At 51.2% G+C, this 23824-nt stretch overlaps 1 protein-coding gene across 1 annotated transcript in view; it reads left to right on the top strand.

The window, feature by feature from the left end:
* The window catches only part of LOC105488204 (SMAD family member 6), a 90218-nt gene extending 75913 nt beyond the window's left edge, over positions 1–14305 (top strand). The window contains exon 4 of the mRNA XM_011752069.3: positions 13304–14305. Within this exon, the coding sequence (XP_011750371.2) occupies positions 13304–13842 (539 nt within the window). The 3' untranslated portion in view covers positions 13843–14305. The remainder of the gene's footprint in view (positions 1–13303) is intronic.
* Positions 14306–23824: the final 9519 nt, after the last annotated feature.

The following is a 23824-nucleotide window of genomic DNA, read 5'->3' as shown; positions in this document are numbered from 1 at the left end:
AATAATAGAGAGACAGAAAGTTCCTTCGGAGGGCCACCCTACACCGAAAGAGGGCCACTCCGAACGGCAGAAAGTAGCTAGCTTTCCCTTCTTTAGTTCTACGCTTAAGTTACGCCCCCGAGCCTTCACATCCTTAAAATTGGTAACAAGGAGTGAGAGCGGCGTGCTCTCGTTGTTGCCCATCTTTGGACTGCTCCTACAAAGAGAAGGAGGGACGAAAATGAGTGTGAAGCAGAGGGGAGTATCCGACAGGTCCGGTCCTGGAAGGGGAAGAAAAGGTTTTATGTTTCGTTTTGGACTTACACTTAACACTTAACAATAACGGACAGACAGTGAGAAACGATGAGCCTTCGCGAGCGCGTGTCGGACTTCCGACCTGAGTCAGACGGGGCAACCAAGGATGGAGGCCCCCAGATGGGCACTGGGGGACGTCTCCCACCAGTCCCGAGTGGCTGTCTTTTAGCGCGTCCGCCAAGACCATGCCACTTATAAAACAGACCAATACAGATTACAGATTACGGATTTCGTGAAATTTCAGGGAGACAGACAGAGACAAAGACAGAGACAGTGACAAAGCCGGCTTACCTACAGATTAAGATCCATTGACTTAGGGTCTGGTGGGCTTGGGGGAAATCCCGGACGAGCCCCCATTTGTTATGCCCAGACCGTTTATTCCCCGAAGAAGACCACCAGAGTCCAGAGTCAAAGCTAAGCAGCAAGGATCTTTATTACAGGTTCGAACCTGGAACTCTCCCTCGCTCGTGAAACGAGACGGGCAGGAGGGCTCCCCCACTGAGCTCCGAGCAGTGTTATATAGTCTAAGAAAAGTGGGCATAGAGTTATTATACAAATCAGATATATGATTGGCTAGTGTTTGAACAAGGCGATTTGGCTAACTATGATTGGTTCCCGCCATTTCTGATATTTTGGTTCAAACTTTGAGGCGGGAGAGCAGGTTTATGGCAGCAAGAGTTTATCTTACTTAAACACGTCTTGTGACCTTGCCTCAGAACTTACAAAATCTCTGGTATGTGCAAAACAAAATCTCTGGTACATGCAGAAAACCAGGTACTCACAGAACTTACGAAATCTCTGGTATGTGCAAAGATTAGAGAGCAGAACAAGGGTGTAGCGGGTGGGGGGCGGGTACACATCTATCTTTGTGTCCTTTCAGGAGGAGAGGGGAGATCAAGCCAGCTGAATCCCAGGCCAGCCTGCTGGTGGATGAATTGGATGGAGACACGTACCCTTCTGTTGACAGCATAAATTTGAGTGTCACAGAAGAGGGGTGTGTGATTAAGACCCAGGGGCTGAGGAAGGCTTTCCAAAGGAAGTGACAGTGGTGTCTGGATGGTTAAGCAAGTTTCTGACAAGTATTAGGGAATGGAGAAAGAAACTCATGGTCACTGAGTGCCGGGTACTGTCGTCAGGCTCTTCTTGAAAACCCCTTAACCCCTGTGAGTTAGGTAATCACCTAGAGGAAACCAGGCCCTGGCAGCACTGGCTCCATGGGTGTTCGATGTGTGGGGTAACTCAGGGCTTCTGCTCAGAAGAGGTCTCTGCTTAACTGAATGCTGTGCTCTCACCATCTTGAAAATCTTCATAATTTTGGAACAAGGGGGCCCTCACAAGTAGACAGCTGGTCCTGGTTCTCAGAGATGTGGTCACCTGCCCACGGTAACATAGCTGTGAAGATTTGCACGAGTTCACCTCTCCATCATCTGTGGTCTCAGGAAGCGTTCCAGATCAAGAGAGTGGATGGATGAAATGCACACTGGGTGGGGTGTTCAAAGTCCAGGGAGCTAAGCGGCCTGGTGGCAGGAGATGGTGAGGCCAAGGATTTGAGGGGGCTGGGCTGTGGGTACCTTACCTGGTTACCCCCTGGGACAGTTCTACACCAGTGTGGGTGCCTGTTCCTGAGAGCTGAGACAGGCTAATTGAGGGCAATTTTTAGGTACTTTGCTTTTATGGCTTTATATTAGTTAGGTCCAAGAAGAAGTCTAAGGCAGGAGGTTTGCCAATAAAACACATTGTATATGGGGAATAAAAGACAATTAAAGGTGCCTCAAGTTCTGTCAGCTCTGGGAACCTGCAAGATGGAGAATGTGCCAAAAGAAGGGCTTTTTTTTTTTTTTTTTTTTTGAGACGGAGTCTTGCCCTGTTGCCCAGGATGCAATGGCGCAATCTCGGCTCACTACAACCTCCACCTCCTGGGTTAAAGCTATTCTCCTGCCTCAGCCTCCCGAGTAGGTAGGATTACAGGTGCCCGCCACCACGCCCAGCTAAGTTTTGTATTTTTAGTAGAGACAGGGTTTCACCATGTTGGCCAGGCTGGTCTTGAACTCCTGACCTCAGGCAATCCACCCACCTTGGCCTCCCAAAGTGCTGGGATTACAGACCTGAGCCACCGCGCCCAGCTGAGAAGGGCTTTCTTGAAGCCTACCATCATCTGCGACAAACCAGCATCCCTGCACCTCTGATGCACCCCCAGGCTGTCCCTATCTGAACCCCAAAGGACCAGTTTTGTCTCTGTGATCTCAGATTAACCAGGGACTTCAGGGTTAGGTTCAGTTGGTGAACTTGGGCATTTAATGCCTGAGATGAGAACTCAGGCCCAGCCTGCTGTGAGAACAACAGCCCTGAAGGCTGCTGCAGGCCCTGGTTTATAGGTGAACCCGGCAGTTTGGCCATAAGCAGTGCAGACCCATAGGCTGGGAGGATTTGGGGGCCCCTTCCCATCTCACAACTGCCACCTGGGGACTGAGGTACCAGCTTCATTGTCTTGCACACTGTTATTTTAGAACCTTTCCAGGGGCAATAATGAAAGCAAGGCTTTCCCACCCCAGGTGGTCTCTGAGTAAGAAAACAAACAAACACACTCCAGAGTCTGACTTTATGATAAAACAAAAGAGGACTTGGAATGGGAGCAAAGTTCAGAGGCTTTGTTGCAGAAACTGGTTCCTTCTCAAAACGTGGGCTGATTTTATAATCTGCTTGTCTTGCCCTGGCTCTCCCTTTCCACCCTCGTTCCCTCCAGGACACAGGGAACCAGAGTTCCCCCACCTGGGCTCCTGTCCTCCCCAAGGGCCTGAGGGGTTTCCCTGCCTTGCTTGCCAGGTGGTCTTTTCCTTTTCAGGCTTGAGTAGTTGGGGTTTCTTTTAAGAGGGCAGCACCACTGTTTCTGGCACAGAGTCTGAGGGATGAGTCCTCTGATGGAGGAGATAGCTCTACCACCAGCCTCCGTGTGGCTCTTCAAAGCTATAGCTGCCTGCAGAGAGTGTAGTGAAGGGAGCTTGTACCACAGAGCCCCGGGACCTGCAGAGAAAAGCCGTGCTGTCTGGGCCCAGGGAACCCGGAGCAGTCTTAGCGGGTGGGAGACGATCTCTTTGGCAGGGCCAGACGGGTGAGCTGCAGGTGGAGGGCAGGTAGAGGCATGCTGATGGGAGTGGGGCCCCAGGTTTCATCCTCTGGTGGGTCCCCTTGCCCGTTGGAGTGGTAAGGCCTAATAGCTCCTGGGGAAACGGCCTGTGGAGGAGACACTGAGCAGGCCTGTATATTAGGACCTGGGTGAAAAAAAAAGCTTGTTTTGTGTCAGGGTTGCAAGATGAGTTCATCTGTTCAGGATTTGTTTGAATACTGCAAGAGATAAAAGAATGGAAACCTTACCCATCACAGCCCGGGCCACCACTTTGTTCTTCCAGAGAGGTGGGGCCAAGCAGGCTGCAGTCAGGGCGCCGAGGCTGAAAGAAAGGCCTTTCTGCAGAGAAAAGCCTGCAGAAAACCCTTGGCCTCGAGAAGGCTGGGTACAGCCCAGCCAGGTGGCCGCTGACCGTCAGGATACCCCAGATCACTCCTAAACCCCTCCTGCGACTGGGGGACTCTGAGGACCACCCAGGAGAGCTAAGGGAGCATATGAGGCAGCACCAAGGAGGGCCCAGAGGAGAGACAGTGGGCTCAGGGTCAGGCCAGTCGATCGGGATTCCTGCGCTGCACTCTCACTTTGGGTCTGTCCTGAGGATTGGGATGATTCTGCCTCCTGGACTTGCACAGTTCAAAAAGGATCATGAATGAAGCATGTAGAGCGCCTCCCACTCCCCAGGGACGAGCCAGGGGTAGCAGCCCTTGCCCAAGATCAATTATTATGATTGTAGCCCATCTACAAAATACTCATTTTTGTGTTTTAGAGGGGTAGAATGTTTGAGTGTGGGGGACAAACTACACTTAAAAGCCAAAAAGTGTGTTTCCAGGGCTGCATAGGGGGCCAGAAATAGCTGTTAGGGTGTGATATTTGAAAAGCCCACCGCCCTCCTAGGAAGGTGGGCAGCATGTCGTGGGGCAGTGTCGTTAGCACTGTCACCTCCGAGGACCCCTCTTCTTTTCCAGTCTTTGCAGAACCCCCACGTGATGGCGTGGAGTGGACATGGCTAGCTTCTTATAGCATGGTCTCTGTGCCATTGCCCTGACGTCCTCTAGGATTTTGCAGCCCACAGGTTGCAACCACAGGAGTGATGCAGAGTCCGCATCTCTAAGGTTAGATAGATGGAAGCTCAAATCCCAATTCTGCAGCTTCATCGCTGAGAAGTTGGGGTATGTTTCCGGACTTTCAGGCCTCAGCTCTCTCATCTTAAGATGGGAGAATTAACATATGTTGAGGTAGTGCATTTAAAGGGTTTCAGACACTGCCTGGTATTTGGTAAAGGTTTCTTAAATGTGAGCTAGTTTATTATATTATTATCATGACTATTATTATTTCCCCTTGATTCTCAACTCCACTGGCACATACTATGTTTGCAGGTGTTACTACTGAATATGAATGCCCTTATGAACTATACAGGCTGAGTTACTCTGTCATATAATTTATATATATATGTAGATAAGGCTGCATGGTAGTAATAATATTAGTAATCATAATAACTGTTAACTTATGCAATGCCTATTTTGAGCCAGGCATTATTTGACACACTTGAAATTAATCCCAACACCCTGATGAAGTAACCATTGATTGCATCCCTGTGTTACAGGTTAGGAAACTGAGGCCTAGAAGGGTGAAGTCACTCGCCCAAGATTTCACAGCTCTGAGTGGCAGAGCTGGGATTCACATGCAGGCACCTTTGCTCCCTAGTCCATGCTTTTAACCCTATGCAGGAGACATCCTGGTCCCAGCTGTGTCACTCATTTCCACTGTGACCTTGGCAAGTCACTTTACCTCTCTGAGCCTGTTTTTGCGCCTTGGCCATGTGGATGGCATGTTCCTCAGTCTCCCTCCTCCTGGTTCTGTCATGCTGCCCTCCTGTTCCCATCACACTCCCTGTCTTAGGGGCATCCCTCCACCCGCAGCCGACTAGCTGAGCAGCTGTCTGGAGGGTGGTGGCCAGTGTAGAGACCAGCCGCCAAAAGAGCCCCTGAGGTGGGCCCTGTGCAGGCAGGCTGCAGTGGTGGCCAGACCGCCCGTGATGTAATGACCGATTAGGAACTTCCCCTTGGAAGCCCGGCTTCCTCTAGGAGCCAAAGGTGCTGGAGCTGAGGTGGGGGGTGGGGAGGGGTGGGGAGGGGTGGGTGGGAGCTAATAAGAGGAAACTCCTGTCAGCTGGGCCCAGCTTTTGGAAAGAGTTCAGCAGAGAGGCTCGTTCTAAGCTGTTGACCATTAACATGGCCCTGTGCACATTCCTTCTCTGCTTTTACTGCCGGAGCCCGGTGGATAAAGAAAGAACTGGTCTTCCCCTCCCTTCACAAAGAAAAGAAAAAGAGCCTCTAATTAATGCTGCATCTCGAGACTTGCCGCAAAACCTGAAGCCATTTCTGCAGCTTAAAACGACAAAGGAGAGTTAAGTGGAAACTCCTTTTTCCCTCTAAGTTTGATAACAAAAACTACTTATCGAATGGGCAAACAAGGCTTTAAAAGGGGTGTTAGGTTAACCAGATGCAGGGCCACGTAATTACTCCCAGGCCTGGGAGCCACAGATGAAAAGCTGCCGGTTGGACTGGAACTTGAAGCCACAGGCATGACATGGGACAGAAGAAAGGAGTTTTCCAGGAGGGCAGGAGGCCTCAGTGCAGCCCTGTGCAAAGGAGATTGGAAAAGCCAGCCCTGGGCCCCTCTTCAGCTCTGCCACCAACTTGCTGGGTGACCCTGGGCAAGTCACGTAACCTCTCTGGGCCTCTGAGACTTTTGAGTATCTCTTCTTTGCTCTCGATAGGGTCTGGGCCTGTCTGCCCTTGTTTCAGGCCTATCAATGAGGTGCTGAGCAGGCCCTTTCCATCTAGCCCTGGGAGAGCCAGGGAGGTTGCTATGGCCCAGGTGTGTGTGAAGTAGCAGCAAAGACTTGGAAGGTGAAGGAGTAGGGACCACCTGCTCCCCTGCTGACCCAGACCCTTGAAGACCCAGAGGGCTCGGGCTGAGCCTCCCATGAATGCCCTGAACCTTAGAGTCTAAGCTGGGCACAACGCTGGTTCCTTTAGGGGATGGCTGAGTCTGAGGCAGTCTGGTCAAAAGGAAAGGGGGAAGCAGGAAGAAAGCAGGCTGCAGTTTATGCTCAGGCTCTTGGAGCTTGCAGCCCACGGGGGAGCACACAGGAACGTTCCTGCCCTTTGTTTTGACAGAAAACTGCTGATTTGAAGAAGCTAAAGGCTTTTCTTGGGATTTCAGCACTCCCCGCCTCCCTCAGACTGCAGTCAGCTCCCTTGGTGCCCCTGCACCCCCACAAAATTACATGTTGGGCTCGCAGCACCCTCCCTGGGCAGAGAGGCGTAGAGGAAAGAATGCCAGCCATCGGAGGGGCGGATTTCTGTGCAGGGGAGAAGGCCTATTGTTGGGACCAGTCACCTCCTCCTCCTCGGTGCAGACAGCCACCACCCTCTGGTGGCAGGAATGTGGTTGCCACCAGGAGGATAAAGGGCTTGTCCCCTGGGCCACTGTGGAGCCCTGCTGGGGCCACTCTAGGACAGCTACAGGACATTGCCACTTTCTTCTTTTTAATTTTTTTCAAGGTCTCATACCTAAAATGAAATCCACGGTTCTTTAAGCATACATGGCGTGTCTTTTTACAGCACAGATGCCCAAGTTCCCATGGTTCCAATCAAGAAATCAGACATTTCCATCATGCTGGAAAGTTCTCTTGTGCCTCTTCCCAGCTGTCTCCCTTTCCCCAGGGGTAACCACTGTTCTGATCTATTTTATTTTATTTTATTTTTTGAGATGGAGTTTCGCTCTTGTTGCCCAGGCTGGAGTGCAGTGGCACAATCTTGTCTCACTGCAGCGTCCGCCTCCCAGGTTCCAGCTATTCTTCTGCCTCAGCCTCCCAAATAGTTGGGATTAAGGTGCCCGCCACCACACCCGGCTGATTTTTTTGTATTTTTAATAGAGACGGGGTTTTGCCATGTTGGCCAGGCTGGTCTCGAACTCCTGACCTCAGGTGATCCACCCGCCTCAGCCTCCCAAAGTGCTGAGATTACAGGCGTGAGCCACTATGCCTGGCCACTGTTCTGATTTACACTGCCGTAGATTAGTTTGCCTTCTCAAGAGTTTTGTCTCGGTGGAAATATACCACGAACCTTCTGTGTCTGGCCTCCCACGCTCAATGGGATGCCCTTCAGATTCATGCACCTTGTTGCGGGTGTCAGTAGCTTGTTCCTTTTTCCTGGTGAGTAGTGTTTCATTGGCTGGATGTTCCTAGTTTTTGTTTATTGGTTTTCTGTTGATAGATATCTGAGCTGGTTTCTGGGTTTGGGTGGTTAGGACTAGAGCTGCTAGTCCTAGGAACATTAAATCACGGAAATTTAGAGCTGGGGAGAGAGTAATGATCTCATTGTTCGGATGGGAAGACTGAGGCCAGAGGAGGGAGATGACCTGCTGGATCAGGGCCAGGAGGCAGGACTCCTCCCAGGCTAGTGCCATCCATCCCAGACACAGCGCCTCTCCTCCTCCCCCGGAACCCTCCCAGCAGGACCCAGAGTCTGGCTGGGAACTAGGCCAGGCCCTGAGCAGGGGGTAGTGATCGGGCGTTTCGGTCAGAACTCGGTCATCTTTGATGTTGTTCACTCGGGTCTGACTCCCCGGTATTTATTTGCAATTAAAGAGTTGGTTCCTAATTAGGCTGATGGCTGTGGGAGATGGCAGTACCACAGCCTAGGAGCCACGAGGAGAAAAAGATCCTTCTGTAAGAGACTGTCCCCTCACCTGAGTGGCAGCCCAGGCTTGTGACTGAGAGGCACAGGGTGAAGGGGCCGTGCAGCTGTGGGAAGTACAGAGTAGGGACCATGGGTTAGGGGGCACCTACCTTCTCACTCATGGTGTCACAGAGAGCATGTCAGCTTGTGTTGGACACACCACATGAAATCTGAATGCACATATGTGTGTGAGAGGATGGAGCCACAGCAGGGCTCATTCTAGACATTCAGACATGCATTGCTTCATTCTTCCATTCCTTCACTCACTGGGCACCTCTTTCACTGCAGGTACCAGGCTAGGGGCTAACCCCTAACATTTGTAAAGTGCTTCGCAGTTTGCAAAGGGCCTTGTCCACAGTCCTATTGAGACCTTCCATGGCGGCGACCCTGGGCCATGACCCACAACCCCACTAAAGATCCCTGGCCTCTGAAGGGTAAGGCCAACACTGGAGCCCGTAAACAAGGCAGCTCCTTCCTTCTGCACCCACTTGATTTTGCCGGAGTGTCTAGAAAATTCAGAGATGGACAGTGTGTGAGTGGGGCACTTGATTATTGAATCAGTCCTTTTGCAAATACAGTGAATGAGTCTTGGAGACATTTAGCAGTTTATCGATGGCCACATATCCAGTCACTGGTGGCAGCCTTAGGACAATCTCACTGTGAAACCTTGTGGACCATGCGGCATGGGTTAGAGTAGAATTCTGGGCTCTCAAGTTCTGGCCCTAGGTCTGCCACCCACTGCTATGTGTCCTTGGGCAAGTCCCTTGACGCCTCCCAGGATGCTGTCTTTGGGGCACCAGATTATTGGACTCCATTAGTGGTCCCAACAGGCCAGTCTCAAAACTAAGTTTTCATTGGTCCATGGTGAAAGAAATAAAAATAAGTTAGAAAATAAGTCTGTACATGGCAAAATAAAGCAGTGGTAGGCCGGGTGCAATGTCTCATGCCTGTAATTCCAACACTCTGGGAGACAGACAGGCAGATTGCTTGAGCCCAGGAATTTGAGACCAGCCTGGGTAACATGGCAAAATCCGGTGGTGTGTGCCTATCATGCCAGCTACTTGGGAAGTTGAGGTGGGAGAATCGCTTCAGCCTGGGAGGTCAAGGCTGCAGTGAGCTGAGACTGCACCACTGCTGTACCCCAGCCTAAGTGACAGGGTGAGACTGTTTCTCAAACAGAAACAAAAATGAAGCAGTAGTCGCCCTGTGTCATTCCCAGCTCCCCTGTTAAAAAAAAATGTGTTGGTTTGTGGAAGGCTGAAGTGTTGGGTCTCACTGGATAAGATAATGTCAGTGGATACTCAAGCTCTGACGCCCGGGGACTGAGAGCTGAGTGGGGACAGGGAGGCTGAGAGTGGCTGGCTTACCCTCTGGATCAGACAAGAGACCCTGGTTTTTGCCCACCACCCTTCCGTGCCCTAGGGCCTGAACCCACCAGCCCACCAGCTGGGTTCAGGATTCCCTGTGGGGTGGGGGGTGGGGCAATGTCCAGGCACTGGGACGTATTTTATTTTCTGCCCCCTTCCCTTTTATTAGGTTGGTGCAAAAGTAATTGAGGCAGGAGGGTCACTTGAGCCCAGGAGTTTAATCCCAGCCTGGGCAACAAAGCAAGACCTCATCTCTACAAAAGAGCTTTTGAAAATTAGCTGGGCACAAAGGTGTACATCTGTGGTCCCAGCTACTCGGGAAGCTGAGACAGGAGGATTGCTTGAGCCCAAGGAAGATATGCAGCCTTGGGATAGATGGAGACCCACCCCACCCCTTCCCAGTCAGAGTGTAGACCAACTTGGGGGCACTGGCCAGGAGCGCAGACGCCTGTTAAGGACAAAGGAGGGGCTGCAGTTCAGGTGCCCCAGGAAGGAGAGGTCAGAGAGGGCTTCCCGGAGGTGGCGGTCTGTCTCCCTGGATTTGGGAGACATGGCCAGGAGCGCAGGCCTGATGAGGTGTAACGCAGTCTGTTCCATCAAGGAAGCTGCAGGGGATGGGGCCTGGCTCAAGCCCTGGGTGTCCCTTAGCTGGATGGCTGGGGCAGGCAAGGCCTGAGGGCGGCTCTGTGGATTCATCCCCAGTCATAGGGTACCATAACGCGCACTGGGGCTAGGCTGGGGACATGAGTTTTGAGCGGGGAAATGGGGCGAGTTTGGCCTGGCTGGGGTGGGGGGAACTGAGAGGAGGGGGATAGGAAGTCCCACCTGTCCTTGAATTGAAAAACTTCCTTTTCTTTTCTTTTTTGTTTTTCTTTTTGTTTGAGACAAGGTCTCACTCTGTCACCCAGACTGGAATGGTGACACATTGTAGCACAATGACAGTTCCCAGTAGCTTCAAACTCTTGGGCTTAAGCAATACTCCTGTCTCAGCTTCCCGAGTAGCTGGGACTGCAGATGTACACCATCATGCCCAGCTAATTTTTAAACGTTTTTTGTAGAGATGAGGTTTTGCTTTGTCACCCATGCTGGGCTTAAACTCCTGGGCTCAAGTGAGCCTCCTGCCTCAGCCTCCCAGAGTTCCCAGCCAGCAACCTTTTGGAAGCTGGGAAAGAGAAAGTCGCTCCCCCCGCCCCCTGCACCCCTGCCCTTCCCCAGCTAGACTCTGCCTTTTTCCATGGGTCGGGTAGAGTGGCTGGGCAACTGTCTCAGAGCCTTGTCTGTGAAGAGGTGCAGCAGTGACCCCTCCCTCAGTGAGACAGTAAATGGAGTCCTCCAAGAGTGGGGATAGTGACGCCTCAGCTTGTAAACAATCACCTCTAGGACTCATGGACCATGAGAGCAGTCATGCTTACAGATAGGGAAACTGAGGCTTAGGGAGGGAGCGGCACTTGCTCAGTGTGCAGGTTTTAGGAAGGAGCCAGGGCAGAACTGTCTCTGGAGTGTGGAGAAGAGCTCCCCTCTAGAGTGTGGCCTGGCACCAAGGCGGCCCCAGCATTCACTGGTGTGTACTCTGGGCCTCAGTTTCCTCACCTGTGGAATGGGCTGCTAGCAGAGGTGAAATGAGGCTGTTGTGAAGAAGGGGCCCATCTCACAGAAGGCACTCACGAATGCCGTTGCCCATCCTGTCTCCCAGCATACTCCAGGCTTCGCTTTTTTGCATCCCCACCTTGCTGTGCCTGACACAGTCATGGAATTCTTGTTGGTTGGTGGGCAGTGTGGGTGCTGGAGTTTCATGGCCAGGCTAGCACAGTGCTGCTTTTCTGGCCCTTGGGGGCTCCCAGACCCATGCCAGATAGATGGCTGGGGAGAGGGGCACTGGAGTGGAGTGACTGGAGCTCAGAGTCGGCTCTCCCAGCTGCCCATCTGCTGGGACTGGCCTAATGCCTGAACCTAGTGACCGCCCAAGGGCTTGAGCTGTCTCTGTCACTATTGCCCACTGGCTAAGGGCAGTTCAGTCGAGGGCAGGATGTAGAACCTCTTCCTCCTCCTCTCCTGACCATCAGCTGGAAGCATCAGAGGCCTCCCTGGAGACTGAGGCAGAATGATCCAAGCTGTGGGCTGGTGTGAGGACTTGGATTACCCCTTGGATTAGCAGACTTGGGGACCTGGGTCTGGGACTCAGTGCCAGGCACAGGGCAAGGGGCACACTCATGAAGCCTGTGCCCAGCCCAAAGCCACAGCAGAGCAGTCAGCCTCCAGGAGGCCCCTGAGGCAGACGGCCTTCTGCCAGGTGGCTGGGCGGGCCTCCGAGTGTGTAAGGGGACGTCAGGGGCCCTGCCACCCTGTTCTTCTGGGGCTTCTAGGCAGGGGAAAGACCAAGGCAAAGGCAGCCAGAGCTGGCCCCACGCAGGCTCCCAGGTGAAGCTGTTAGAAGTGTTGTCCTCTGGGATTTGGTTGGACTTTGATCAGTTTTCCTCAGAAAAACAGCCATGAAGCACCTTGCTTTGCTCTGTCAGGCCTCCAGCAGAACACCTCCCTCTGCACAGGCCCAGGCCAGGGACCTGTGTGGAAGCAGGCATGGCAGGCAAATCATGTCACCTCACTGGGCAGTTACAGGTGCCTGCCTGCTTCTCAGAGCTGTGAGCTCCAAGGAAAGGCCAGATGTCAGAATCTGAGAAGCTGGCCACATGAGAGCAGGGAGCACCCTGGTCTGTGTTGGTCTGAACTTTGGTCTCAGAAAATTGTTAAACTCCTCTAGACACACAGGTGGCCCGAGTCAGAGTGTGACAAGGGATTTCAGTAACACCTTAGCTACCCCTTTGCTATACAGTGAGGAAACTGAGGCCCAGAGAGGAGCAGCACACACCTTCGATTGCTGGGCAGCTCCAGAGCCGTTAAGGAGCCATTTTCTTTGTCATTTAGGGACCCTCAGCTCCTCTGCCATGCAGAAGTGGCTGCAGTTCTGGTGAAAACCTGCATTTCCTGCCAAGAAAGCCAACTGAAGTGGGCGGTACCGGGAGGCTAAGGCTGAGGTAGAGAGCAGTCGGGCAGTCATATTTATAACAAGGTCACCACAGGAATCCTGCTGCTTCAGGCCGGATGGGATCCTGGGGGCAGCTCCCCCCACCCCCAGCCCACCTCCCTGTGCTTGAGTCCTCTAATGTGGTGATGTCAGCCCCCGCCCCCATCCACCAAAAGCCTAACCCTACTTTGTCAGGTTGAGACTTGGACTAGTGGGTTCAAATCCTGGCAGGGTGCCCTCCTCTGTAGAAGGAGGAGAAGGTGGCGCCCTTGCAGAGTGATCATGAGGACCAAGTGAGTCCTGTGCGCTGTGAAGAGTAAGAAGCACAGTGCTCCACTCCTGGTCCGTGATGGGTGCTCCACAGTCAGTCCCTCCTTTGGGGGCGTGCAGGCAGCTGTCTGTCTCTCCTGCTAGCATGAAGAGGCAGGGGCCGGGTATGCAGGGTTCATGTCTGTGCTTCCACAGCACCTAGCACACAACAGGTGTTCTCTGGCTTGCACTCTGTGGCTCATAACCTCTGTTTTCTCCTTTGTGTGAGTGTGTGTGTGTGTGTGTGTGAAAGAGATGTCCTGTTGTGTGCTATATTTCCTGAGGACAACCTGGCACACAGTCGGTGCCCACATGACTGCTGAATGCTGGAAACCTTACCCAGCTCCCACTGTGCAGACAGCAGAGCCCACCTCCGCTCCCCGGTGCCTCCCACCTCCCCACCCCGAATAACGCGGCGGTCCCTGTGCTTGTCCCGCAGACGCCAGCATGTCTCCGGACGCCACCAAGCCGAGCCACTGGTGCAGCGTGGCGTACTGGGAGCACCGGACGCGCGTGGGCCGCCTCTACGCGGTGTACGACCAGGCCGTCAGCATCTTCTACGACCTACCTCAGGGCAGCGGCTTCTGCCTGGGCCAGCTCAACCTGGAGCAGCGCAGCGAGTCGGTGCGGCGAACGCGCAGCAAGATCGGCTTCGGCATCCTGCTCAGCAAGGAGCCCGACGGCGTGTGGGCCTACAACCGCGGCGAGCACCCCATCTTCGTCAACTCCCCGACGCTGGACGCGCCCGGCGGCCGCGCCCTGGTCGTGCGCAAGGTGCCGCCCGGCTACTCCATCAAGGTGTTCGACTTCGAGCGCTCGGGGCTGCAGCATGCGCCCGAGCCCGACGCCGCCGACGGCCCCTACGATCCCAACAGCGTCCGCATCAGCTTCGCCAAGGGCTGGGGGCCCTGCTACTCCCGGCAGTTCATCACCTCCTGCCCCTGCTGGCTGGAGATCCTCCTCAACAACCCCAGATAGTGGCGGGCCCGGCGGAGGGGTGGGTGGGAGGCCGCGGCCGCCGCCACCTGCCGGCCTCGAGAGGGGCCGATGCCCAGAGACACAGCCCCCACGGACAAAATCCCCCAGATATCATCTACCTAGATTTAATATAAAGTTTTATATATTATATGGAAATATATATTATACTTGTAATTATGGAGTCATTTTTACAATGTAATTATTTATGTATGGTGCAATGTGTGTATATGGACAAAACAAGAAAGACGCACTTTGGCTTATAATTCTTTCAATACAGATATATTTTCTTTCTCTTCCTCCTTCCTCTTCTTTACTTTTTTTTATATATATATATATATATATAAAGAAAATGATACAGCAGAGCTAGGTGGAAAAGCCTGGGTTTGGTGTATGGTTTTTGAGCTATTAAAGCCCAGTCAAAAAGCTAATACCAGTCACTCGATAATAAAGTATTCGCATTATAGTTTTTTTTAAACTGTCTTCTTTTTACGAAGAGGGGCAGGTAAGGCTTCAGCGGATTTCTGACCCATCATGTACCCTGAAACTTGACTTGAGTTTTCATGTTTTATTGGATAAAGATAGAACGGATTGAAAAGGGAGGAAAGTCACATTTACTCTTAAGTAAACCAGAGAAGGTTCTGTTGTTCCTTCCTGCCCATGGCTATGGTGTGTCCATTGGATAGGGATGGTGGTGAGGAAAGGGAAAATATACTGGCCATTTATCCTGAACAAGCTTTTCCAGTCTCATGGAGGAGGTTCATGCCCTAGCCTAGAAGGGCCCAGGTCTATGCCTCCCATCTTTGAGCTATGAGCAAGCTAAAAAAAGACACTATTTCTCACCATTTTGTGGAAATGGCCTGGGGAACAAAGACTGAAATGGGCCTTAAGCCCACCTGCTACCTTGCAGAACCATCTGAAGCCCCATGGTGAGTAGATCCTTTTAGGACCTCGACAGGCTATTTCCCACCCCCCAGCCAAAAATAGCTCAGAATCTGCCCATCCAGGGCTGTATTAATGATTTATGTAAAGGCAGATGGTTTATTTCTACTTTGTAAAAGGGAAAAGTTGAGGTTCTGGAAGGATAAATGATTTGCTCATGAGACAACAAGGTTAGAAGTTACATGGAATTGTAGGACCAGAGCCATATCATTAGATCAGCTTTCTGAAGAATATTCTCAAAAAAAGAAAGTTTCCTTGGCCAGATAACTAAGAGGAATGTTGCATTGTATATCTTTTTTCTTGGAGATTTATATTAACATATTAAGTGCTCTGAGAAGTCCTGTGTATTATGTCTTGCTGCATAATAAATTATCCCCAAACTTAGCAGCTTAAAATAACTAACATTTATTATCTCCCACAGTTTCTGTAGGTCAGGAATCTGGGAGCAGCTTAGCCAAGTGGTTCTGGCTCGGGGTCTCTGGTGAGGTTGCCATCAAGCTGTCAGCCAGGGCTGTAGTCATCTGAGTCTTGACTGGGTCTGGGGGACCTGCTCCAAGCTCGCTCACTTAGCTGCTGGCAGGAGCCCTCAGTTCCCTGCCACGTGGGCATCTCCACTGGGCTACTTGCAAGATGGCTTCCCCAGAGCAAGTGATCCAGAACAGCAAGGGTGAAGCTGCTGGGTTTTTTTGTTTTGTTTTGTTTTTTGTTTTTTGTTTTTTTTTTGAGACAGGGTCTTACTCTGTCACCCAGGCTGGAATGCAGGTGCCCCATCATGACTCGCTGCAACCTCAAACTCCCTGGGCTCAGGTGATCCTCCCACATCAGCCTCCTGAGTAGCTAGGACTACAGGTGCACACCATCATGTCTGGCTAATTTTTGTACTTTTGGTAGAGATGGGATTTCACCATGTTGCCTAGGCTGGTCTTGAAATCCTGAGCTCAAATGATCCTCCCACTTCGGCCCCACAAAGTGTTGCGGTTATGGATGTGAGCCACCATGCCCAACCTGAGCTGCTGTCTTCTGTAACTAGATCTCAGAAGTGACATACCATCGCTTCTGCCGTACTTATTTGTCATACAAACCATCTCTGTTACAATGTGGGAGGGACTACACAAGGACATGAATACCAGGAGACAGGAATCATGGCCACCACATCCTCCAAGAAGAAAAACCGTTTAACTTTGTTTCCCAAAGTTATTTACGAATAGACTGTCCCCACCCCTGTAATAATGTCCCCATACTGAGGCATGCCGGTGCTTCTGGGCTGACCACAGCTGTTCACGCCAGGGTGCTCTGCACTGAGGCCCTGACCTGAAGACACTCAGCAGAGATGGCTGTCACACTGGAGTATTCAGAGGGCTCTTGGTGTGGGGGCAGGACGGGAGGCACCACAGGCTCACAGGCAGTTTGTGGGTGCACGTCCAAAAGGAATAAGCAACCACTTCCATGCGAGTGCCGAGAAGGAGGAATCGGGAGGCCTCCTAAGAGGCTCAGTGCCTTGACCTCTGGTCCTCACAGGACAAATGAGCGGGAAGCCGGCAGGCTAAGGGTGGCAGAGGGTGCAGGAGCAAAGAGTTTGGGGATGGCAGAGACCAGGAAGCAGGAGGGGAGTTTCCAGACACTCGTGCTCTGGAGCCGGGCTGCCCGAGTTCAAATCCCAGTTCTGCCACTCAGAGTGACTTTAGTGACTTCATAGCTTCTTAACATGCTTTGGTGTTCCCATCTGTAAGATGGGAATAAGACTGCCCCTACCTCAGAAGTAGGTACGAATTGGGAGAGTGAAGCACGCCACAGAGTACCTGGTCTGTCACCAGGACACAGCTGCCATTATTCACACAGAGCCAGGGCTGGAAAGGGCCGGGCGACCCTCACACACCAAGATGAGGAGCTAGGGTGATCTTCAGGGGGCAGGGGGGAAGGTGGGCTGCTTCTCAGTGGGCCAGGGAGATGAGCAGATCTGGGCAGCTTAAGGATCATTGCAAGGTCCTCTGAGCCCTGAACCCATCCTGGCTCCCCTTGAGCCTGGTGCCCACCAATGCCAGTCTCCTGAGAGGGGCTTCTTGCCATTAGAGGAAGCAGCCAGTCACCCTGTAGTGCCTGGATGTGGAAGTGATCATTATAATCTGCCATCATCACGGGTTGACAGCCCCATTTTATTGGTGAAGAAACAGACCTGGAGCAGGGAGGTGCTCATCTCAAGCCTGTAGTCAAGGAATGCTGGAGTGTGACCCAGGTTTCCTGCCCCCTACCCTGGGGACTATTGCATGCATATAGAAAGTTGTCATCCTCTCCATCTCCCAGATTCTCAGAGGGCGACCAGCCAGGCAGATGACTTTTTTTTTTTTTTTTGAGACAGATTCACGCTGTCGCCCAGGCTGGAGTGCAGTGGTGTGATCTTGGCTCACTGCAACCTCCGCCTCCCGGGTTCAAGCAATTCTCCTGCCTCAGCCTGCCGAGTAGCTGGGATTACAGGTGCCCACCACCACGCCTGGCTAATTTTTGTATTTTTAGTAGAGACAGAGTTTCACCATGTTAACCAGGCTGGTCTCAAACTCCCGACCTCAGGTGATCCGCCCGCCTCTGCCTCCCAAAGTGCTGGGATTACAGGCCTGAGCCACCGTGCCTGGCTGACATTTGCTTCTTAGAGCTAAGCCTCACTGGCCCCACCCTGGCCTTCAAGGAAAACTCTCCTGGTTCTGCTGCCAACCCAAACTCCTACACCCCTTCCCATTGTAAACCTGAGGCCCGAACTGAACGTGGAAGTCCCCATGGCTCCCTACCCATTCTGTTTCCCCGCACTGCTCAGGCCTTGGCCCTTCTGTCTGAACTCTGCAGGCTCATAGCAGGCTGCTCTGTGAGGATGTGCTTGGAGCGATGACTAGTGACACTCACTCACTCCCTGGGAGTCCTTGCAGATAAAGAAGCCAATGCTTACATTAATGATCATTTGTCCAAGCTCTCTGGAGGAAGGAACAAGCCCCTGTCTCAGATGACAGTCTGGAGCTCTCCCCATGCCCTGGTTGTGATTGGCTTTGCCGGAGTGGGCTTGTCTCTTGGGGGACAATATGCCCTCCTGAAAGACTGAATTCTGGGGACCCAGGGATCTCAACCTTGAAGCTATCTCCTGTTCCGAAGCTGAGGACTTCCCTGAGGTCCTCGGATGGCCTCAAGTGTCAGGGAGAGGCCCTGTGGCCGCCTTCTCGGGGGTCTGAGAGTCCAGTTCCAACCCCTCAGTTTACAAAAGGGGAAACCGAGTTCTGGGAGTTGGCCTAGCTGCTGAGTTCAGTGGTGGCAGGACCTGCCGTTCTCCCTCCTCTCCTAGTCTTGTTGCTTCGCAGTAACTTTGTGGTTTCCCCTAGACCACCCAGGGATCTGGTGACTCAGGCTCCAATGGAGACACTTTCTAAACAAGCCCTGGGTTCTCTGCAGAGTGCTGGGGGGAGCCCGGTCCCTGCAGGCCCTGGGAGACAAGATTGGTAGGACTTACTGCCCCCCAAATCCAAGGTGATGCCCCAGAGGTATTCCTGCAATTGACTAGGTTTTTGGGGAAGGGTTAGTCCCCACATTCTCCTCTCCCCTCCATTCCATACCCCACTCCGATCTCCAGCACCTCCCCTGCCTTAGTCTCTGGGTGTGTATGTTGAGGGTAGGAATGGAGGGGTTGACCTAAGGAATGAGAGGAACAGATGGGGAGAGAGAAGAGAACCTGGAGATTTTGGGTTCTTGTCTCAGATGAGAAAACTTGAGGCCAAGAGAGGGGTTGCGAGTGGCCTGAGGTCACACAGCATGCACACACATTATTCATCTCTGGGGACTTCCTGGTGCTCCACACTTCCATAGGCCACTTCCTGCCCATGTGTCCCCTCCTGCAAACTCCCATCCCACACATTGCAAGGGGCATAAAAGCCCCAACCACCTAGGCTGCAGCTGCCTTGTTTTAATCCTGACCCTGCCACTTAGCAGCTGTGTGACCTTGGGCAAGTTACTTGAGTTCTCTGTCTCAGTTTCCTCATCTGTAGAAGTGAGGAATACTAATATGAGAGTATCTACCTCCTAGAGTTGTTGGGAGGATTAGATGAACTCGTGCCTGTCAGGCGCTCAGACCTGGCCTGTATTAAGCACTCATCAGGTGTTCACAGGTATGACTTGGGGGCCTGGAAGGCAGCTTAGGGAGGTGAGTAAAGCTTTGGTGTGGGGACTCCTCAAGTGTGAGCACTCAGATCCAGATCCCTGAGCCTGCTGGTGGCCTTGGGCAGTCACCTGACCTGTGTGAACCCCTGTTTCCTCAGTTGGGGAGTTGAGTCAATGATCCACAGTCACATCCCTCCCCTGACAGCTGCTGCCCCTCTCTTGCTACCACCAATCCATCCTCCACCCGCAGGGATGGTCTGCACCCAAATCTGACCCACTCCTCCTCCAAGTGCCAGGATGACTCCCTGTACCCTCAGAGGATGTAGACCTGCCTCTGAGAGCGGCCTGTGATGCACTGATGGAATGTGGTTCTGCCCCATCTCAACCCCAGACAACCCCCTTCAAACACTGCACTCCAGACTTCTCTCTCTGTCTGTTTGTGTCTTCCAGGCCTTTGCCCAAGTTGTCCCCTCCTCTCAATCATCTCCCAGCCTACCCCATCCAGGCTCTGACCACACCGGTGTCTACTCTTTCTTCCCCTGGAGACTCCTGAGAGCCAGAGATGTCTCATATCCCACTGGCTCCCGTGGCCACGGGCCAGCCTAGTGGCGGATACAAAGGATGGACTCCCTGGATGTTTGTGGAATGAAAAGACTCTGGAGGTAGTGGATGTGGGCGAGTTATATAAACTCTAAAGGGCCAAGCAGGCATGTAGAGGGGGGTATGTTTATTAGCGTCATGTGTCTCCATGACAACCCCCAGCTGGCTTCTCCCTACAGGCCCCTAAGATCACTCACCCCTCCCCCACCCTCAGGCCCAGGCTCTGGGGGTTCATGGCCTGCAGCCTTATTCTACCCTCTTGAGAGTGTGATGGCAAGAATTGCTGTTTGCATCTGTTAAAGTACAGGAGAAAAAAAAAGAATTCTTGGTTTGTGGTGGGAGGTGGACGCGGTGGGGGGGCATCCATTGGATGAATTAGAACCACAGACTTAGGGAACATCTGAACTGGGAAAGGCCTCAGAGTGCGTCTAGTGCATGGCTATCCCTGAACTGAGGCCCAGAGAGAGCAGGGCGCTAACTAGGGTCACACAGCAAGGCAGTAGCAGAGGGAGGCCAATACATGACTTGAAGCTCCTTCCAGAGCCAGCCTCAGCAATGCAGCAAAGGCTTCTGGGAAGCCAGCACTGGCCTGAGCAAAGCAGTTGAGAGGCAAGAAGAGTTGGGGTGTGGATCATATGTTTCATTTTGCTTTAATTGTGGTGAAATATATATATATATATGTATGTATGTATGCATATATATCATAAAATTTCCCATTTTAACCATTTTTAAGTGAACAGTTTGGCAGCATTAAATACATTTATATTGTTGTGTGGTCATCACCTCCATCCATCTTCAGAACTTTTTCTATCTTCCCTGTGTTTTTTACATTTTACTGTGGTAAAATATACATACCATAGAATTTGTCGTTTTAACCATTTTTAAGTGCACAGTCCTGTGGCGTTAAGCACATTCTCATTGTTGCATTCCTTATGCTTTTTAATGAAAGGCAAATGAAGACAAGGTTTTTAAATCCTTCACCGTGGGATTTTGAGCCCTTGCTGACTTCCAGCAGCCCTGAGAACCTAGAGGTGGGTGTGTGTCATCCTGGTCCATTTGGGGGTTTGGAGGAGGCTGTTGCGGAGTTGGGGAGGGGGTGTTCAGGCTAGGCTGATCACCACTAGCGACACAGACTGAAACAGCCTGGTAGCCTCTCTAACCTTTTTATTTAGTTATTTCTTTTGAGACAGAGTTTCGCTCTTGTTGCCCAGGCTGGAGCGCAACAGCGCGATCTTGGCTCACCGCAACCTCTGCCTACCAGGTTCTAGAGATTCTCCTGCCTCAGCCTCCCGACTAGCTGGGATTACAGGCATGTGCCACTACTCCCAGCTAATTTTGTATTTTTAGTAGAGACGGGGTTTCTCCATGTTGGTCAGGCTGGTTTCGAACTCCTGACCTCAGGAGATCCGCCTGTCTTGGCCTCCCAAAGTGCTGGGTTTACGGGCATGAACCATCGTGCCTGGCCCTCTCTAACCATTTTTAAAACAACTATCAATGGGGCTAGTGGAATGTGGATAAAGTGCCCAGGATTTCTGAGCCTGAGACTGGGAGTCTATGGTCTGAGCAGAGGAGAGATGGTTTTCAACTTGACCTCCTTGGGCTCCCTGGGGTACCATGGGAGACCTGGGTAAGTGATGCTGGGAGAGTTCCCCCTCTTCCCAGGCCTCAACTGCCCTTCAAATGAAAAATCTGAGCCAGATGGCTTCTGGGGGAATTCAGGGGCTCAAGAGAACTCCTGCCCCTCACTCAAAAGTCTTATGCTCCCAAGACAGGCAGATACAGCGGACTTTCATGTTGAACCTGCAGAGAGGAGCTGGGACGATTGCTAGTAACAGAACTCTTACTTCGCTTAGTGATAATAATAGCAGTAATCATTTACTGAGGGGCTTGTTATGTACTTGTTATGTTTATATTATGTCATGTAATCCTTATCCCATTTTATAGATGAGTCTCAGAGAAGTTAAACAAGTTTGCCAAGGTCACACAGCTGGTAAGTATCAGAGCTGGGTCTCACACTCAGATCTCTCCTTCCAGAGCTGATGTTCCTACCCCCACACCCCTGCTGGTGGCAGCACTTCTGAACTTGACTTTCCACAGCTGTTGAGCACACAGGCTTTGCAGCCAACTTCTGGGGCTCCAGGCCCAGCTCTTCCTCGAGCTAAGTGACTTTAGGCATGATACTTATAGTCTCTGAGCCTCAGTTTTCTCATCTGGTAAAATGGGCATAATAATATGGTAGTTAGGGAAATTAAATTAAATGAGTTAATATTTGTGAAGTAGTTAAGCAGGGCCTGGCCTATCGTGAGTGACATTTAGTATTTGCTGAATCTTTAAAATAATCATGTTTGGGCCAGGCATGGTGATGTGCGCCTATAGTCCCAGCTACTTAGGAGGCTGAGGTGGGAGGATCACTTGAGCCTAGGAGTTTGAGTCCAGCCTGGGCCACATAGTGAGACTCTGTCTCTATAATTTAAAAAAATTAAATACATAAAATATTATGTCTGTTGCCAGTTTTTTGGGTCAGTTCTGCTTGAACCAGCAAGTTGGAAATGTTTATTTTTAAAATAGTTTTGCTTTCTATTTCTCATCATTGAGCAATGAACAAAATGGAGTTTTTGGGATGCCTAGGAAAACACGCACATAAACACCACTGCATATATGCACACAGTCTGAGATGCATTTTCATTAACATTTTAACAGAAACACAACTATTCATGAGTCTTTGCAGAGGAGAAAAAAAAATCTCTTCCAAAATAGGCCTTTCAATGTTGGCCAAGTTCCTCAAGTTGCCTAAAATGGGCAGCATTTTGGTGTTTTCCAAGTACAGTGTATGTATTAGAAGCTGATCTTTTGGAATTATTGACTGCTCCCGTCCCTTATTTCCTTTCCTTCTCTACCGATGGGGCAAGGATGTTTGCCATTCCTGGCCCTGATGACAACTATTTTGACCCTTTAAGAATTCTCTGCTTTGTGCTGCTCCAAATATAACATCAATGAATGTCAAAAGGCACATCAGGTCCCCCAAAAAGCTGAATGGCACTGGGTCTGTCCTGGTGGCTCCTGAACCCTCTTCACTCTAGGGCCCAGGGGCTCTGAGGTCTAGCTCCTAGGGCCCCTTGGCACCATGTGGGCCCACACCTAGGATCCCTGCTGCACCCTGGCCATGATGAGAGGTGTCCTTGTCACAGCTTGCAGAAAAGACTTGAGCCACGCAGATTTTTAAATTGAGGAATTGTCAATCCATATGTCTGGGAAACTTTGTTCTGTCTGAGTCTGAGCCTGGGTGCTCTGCTAGGTGAGGGCTGACCCAGACCCAGAGGAAGCAGGAGATGTCATCACACATCTTCTGTGACAGTTCCTAAGCCTTGGGGGTGGGCTCCCAAGTGACCAGGAGAAACCAAAGGCCTTTGAGGTAAGTTTGTTCTTAAATTTTCCGTCGTTGGGGAAAGAGGAGACACTAGGTACCTGAAGTCCACAAAGCCAATGAAAACCATCCTTGGACAGAGAGATTTCTCTACCTTCTCCATCAAGCCTTATGCCTGAGCTACTGATGATGATGGAGGGGCCAGCTTCAGAGAGAAGTGAAAGTGGACACAGGTTTGAATCCTGGCTCCATCATTTTCCAGTTTGTGTGAATTCAGGCATTTCATGTTTCCCCCGAGCCTTGGTTTTCTCATATGTAAAATGGGGATGATATCATCTACCATGTAGGAATCAAATGAGAAAGCATATCGCATTTAGAGACAATTCTCCATGGGTCTCTCTGCAAATATTGCAAGCAGAAGCACTGATGGCCTTTGTTCTGGACTATCTTTTAAAGGATATATGATAGCCACAAGCATTAGAAGATAGAGTGTCTCCCTTTGGTGCAATGGGCAGGCATCTTTACTGCCCATTATAAAAGATTTGGGTTCCCTAGGTCCAGGGTTCCTCTCCTGTAAGGCACCTCCACTGAGTGTGCAGGTATCACCTGTCTCTCTTGGCATCACAAGGGAAACTATGATGATGCTCATTCTGTGTCATGAGGAACAGAAAGAAGTCCTTTGTCTCTGACCCAGGAGTCTTGTGTCTTCTCATGTCTTTCATGAAGCAGTGACAAGCTAACTTCTTATCTTATTTAAAAAATAGATAAAATCTCAGATTCTTCACAGTTCTTGACAGTTTTGATGATCAGGATGGGGTGCTGACAGAGAAATAGCTTTCTTGAAGAGGAAAGATGAGGATCTCACAAACCAATTCATGCAATTTGAGGGAAGTCCATGGAAATCAGCACCAAACATACTAATCAAATTGTATGGTCACATGGGCAATA

This window comes from Macaca nemestrina, chromosome 7 (assembly GCF_043159975.1).
Source record: "Macaca nemestrina isolate mMacNem1 chromosome 7, mMacNem.hap1, whole genome shotgun sequence".
Classification (NCBI taxonomy): Eukaryota; Metazoa; Chordata; class Mammalia; order Primates; family Cercopithecidae; genus Macaca; species Macaca nemestrina.
The sequence above is the reverse complement of the archived record's forward strand: the minus strand, read 5'-3'. Positions and strand labels throughout refer to the sequence as shown.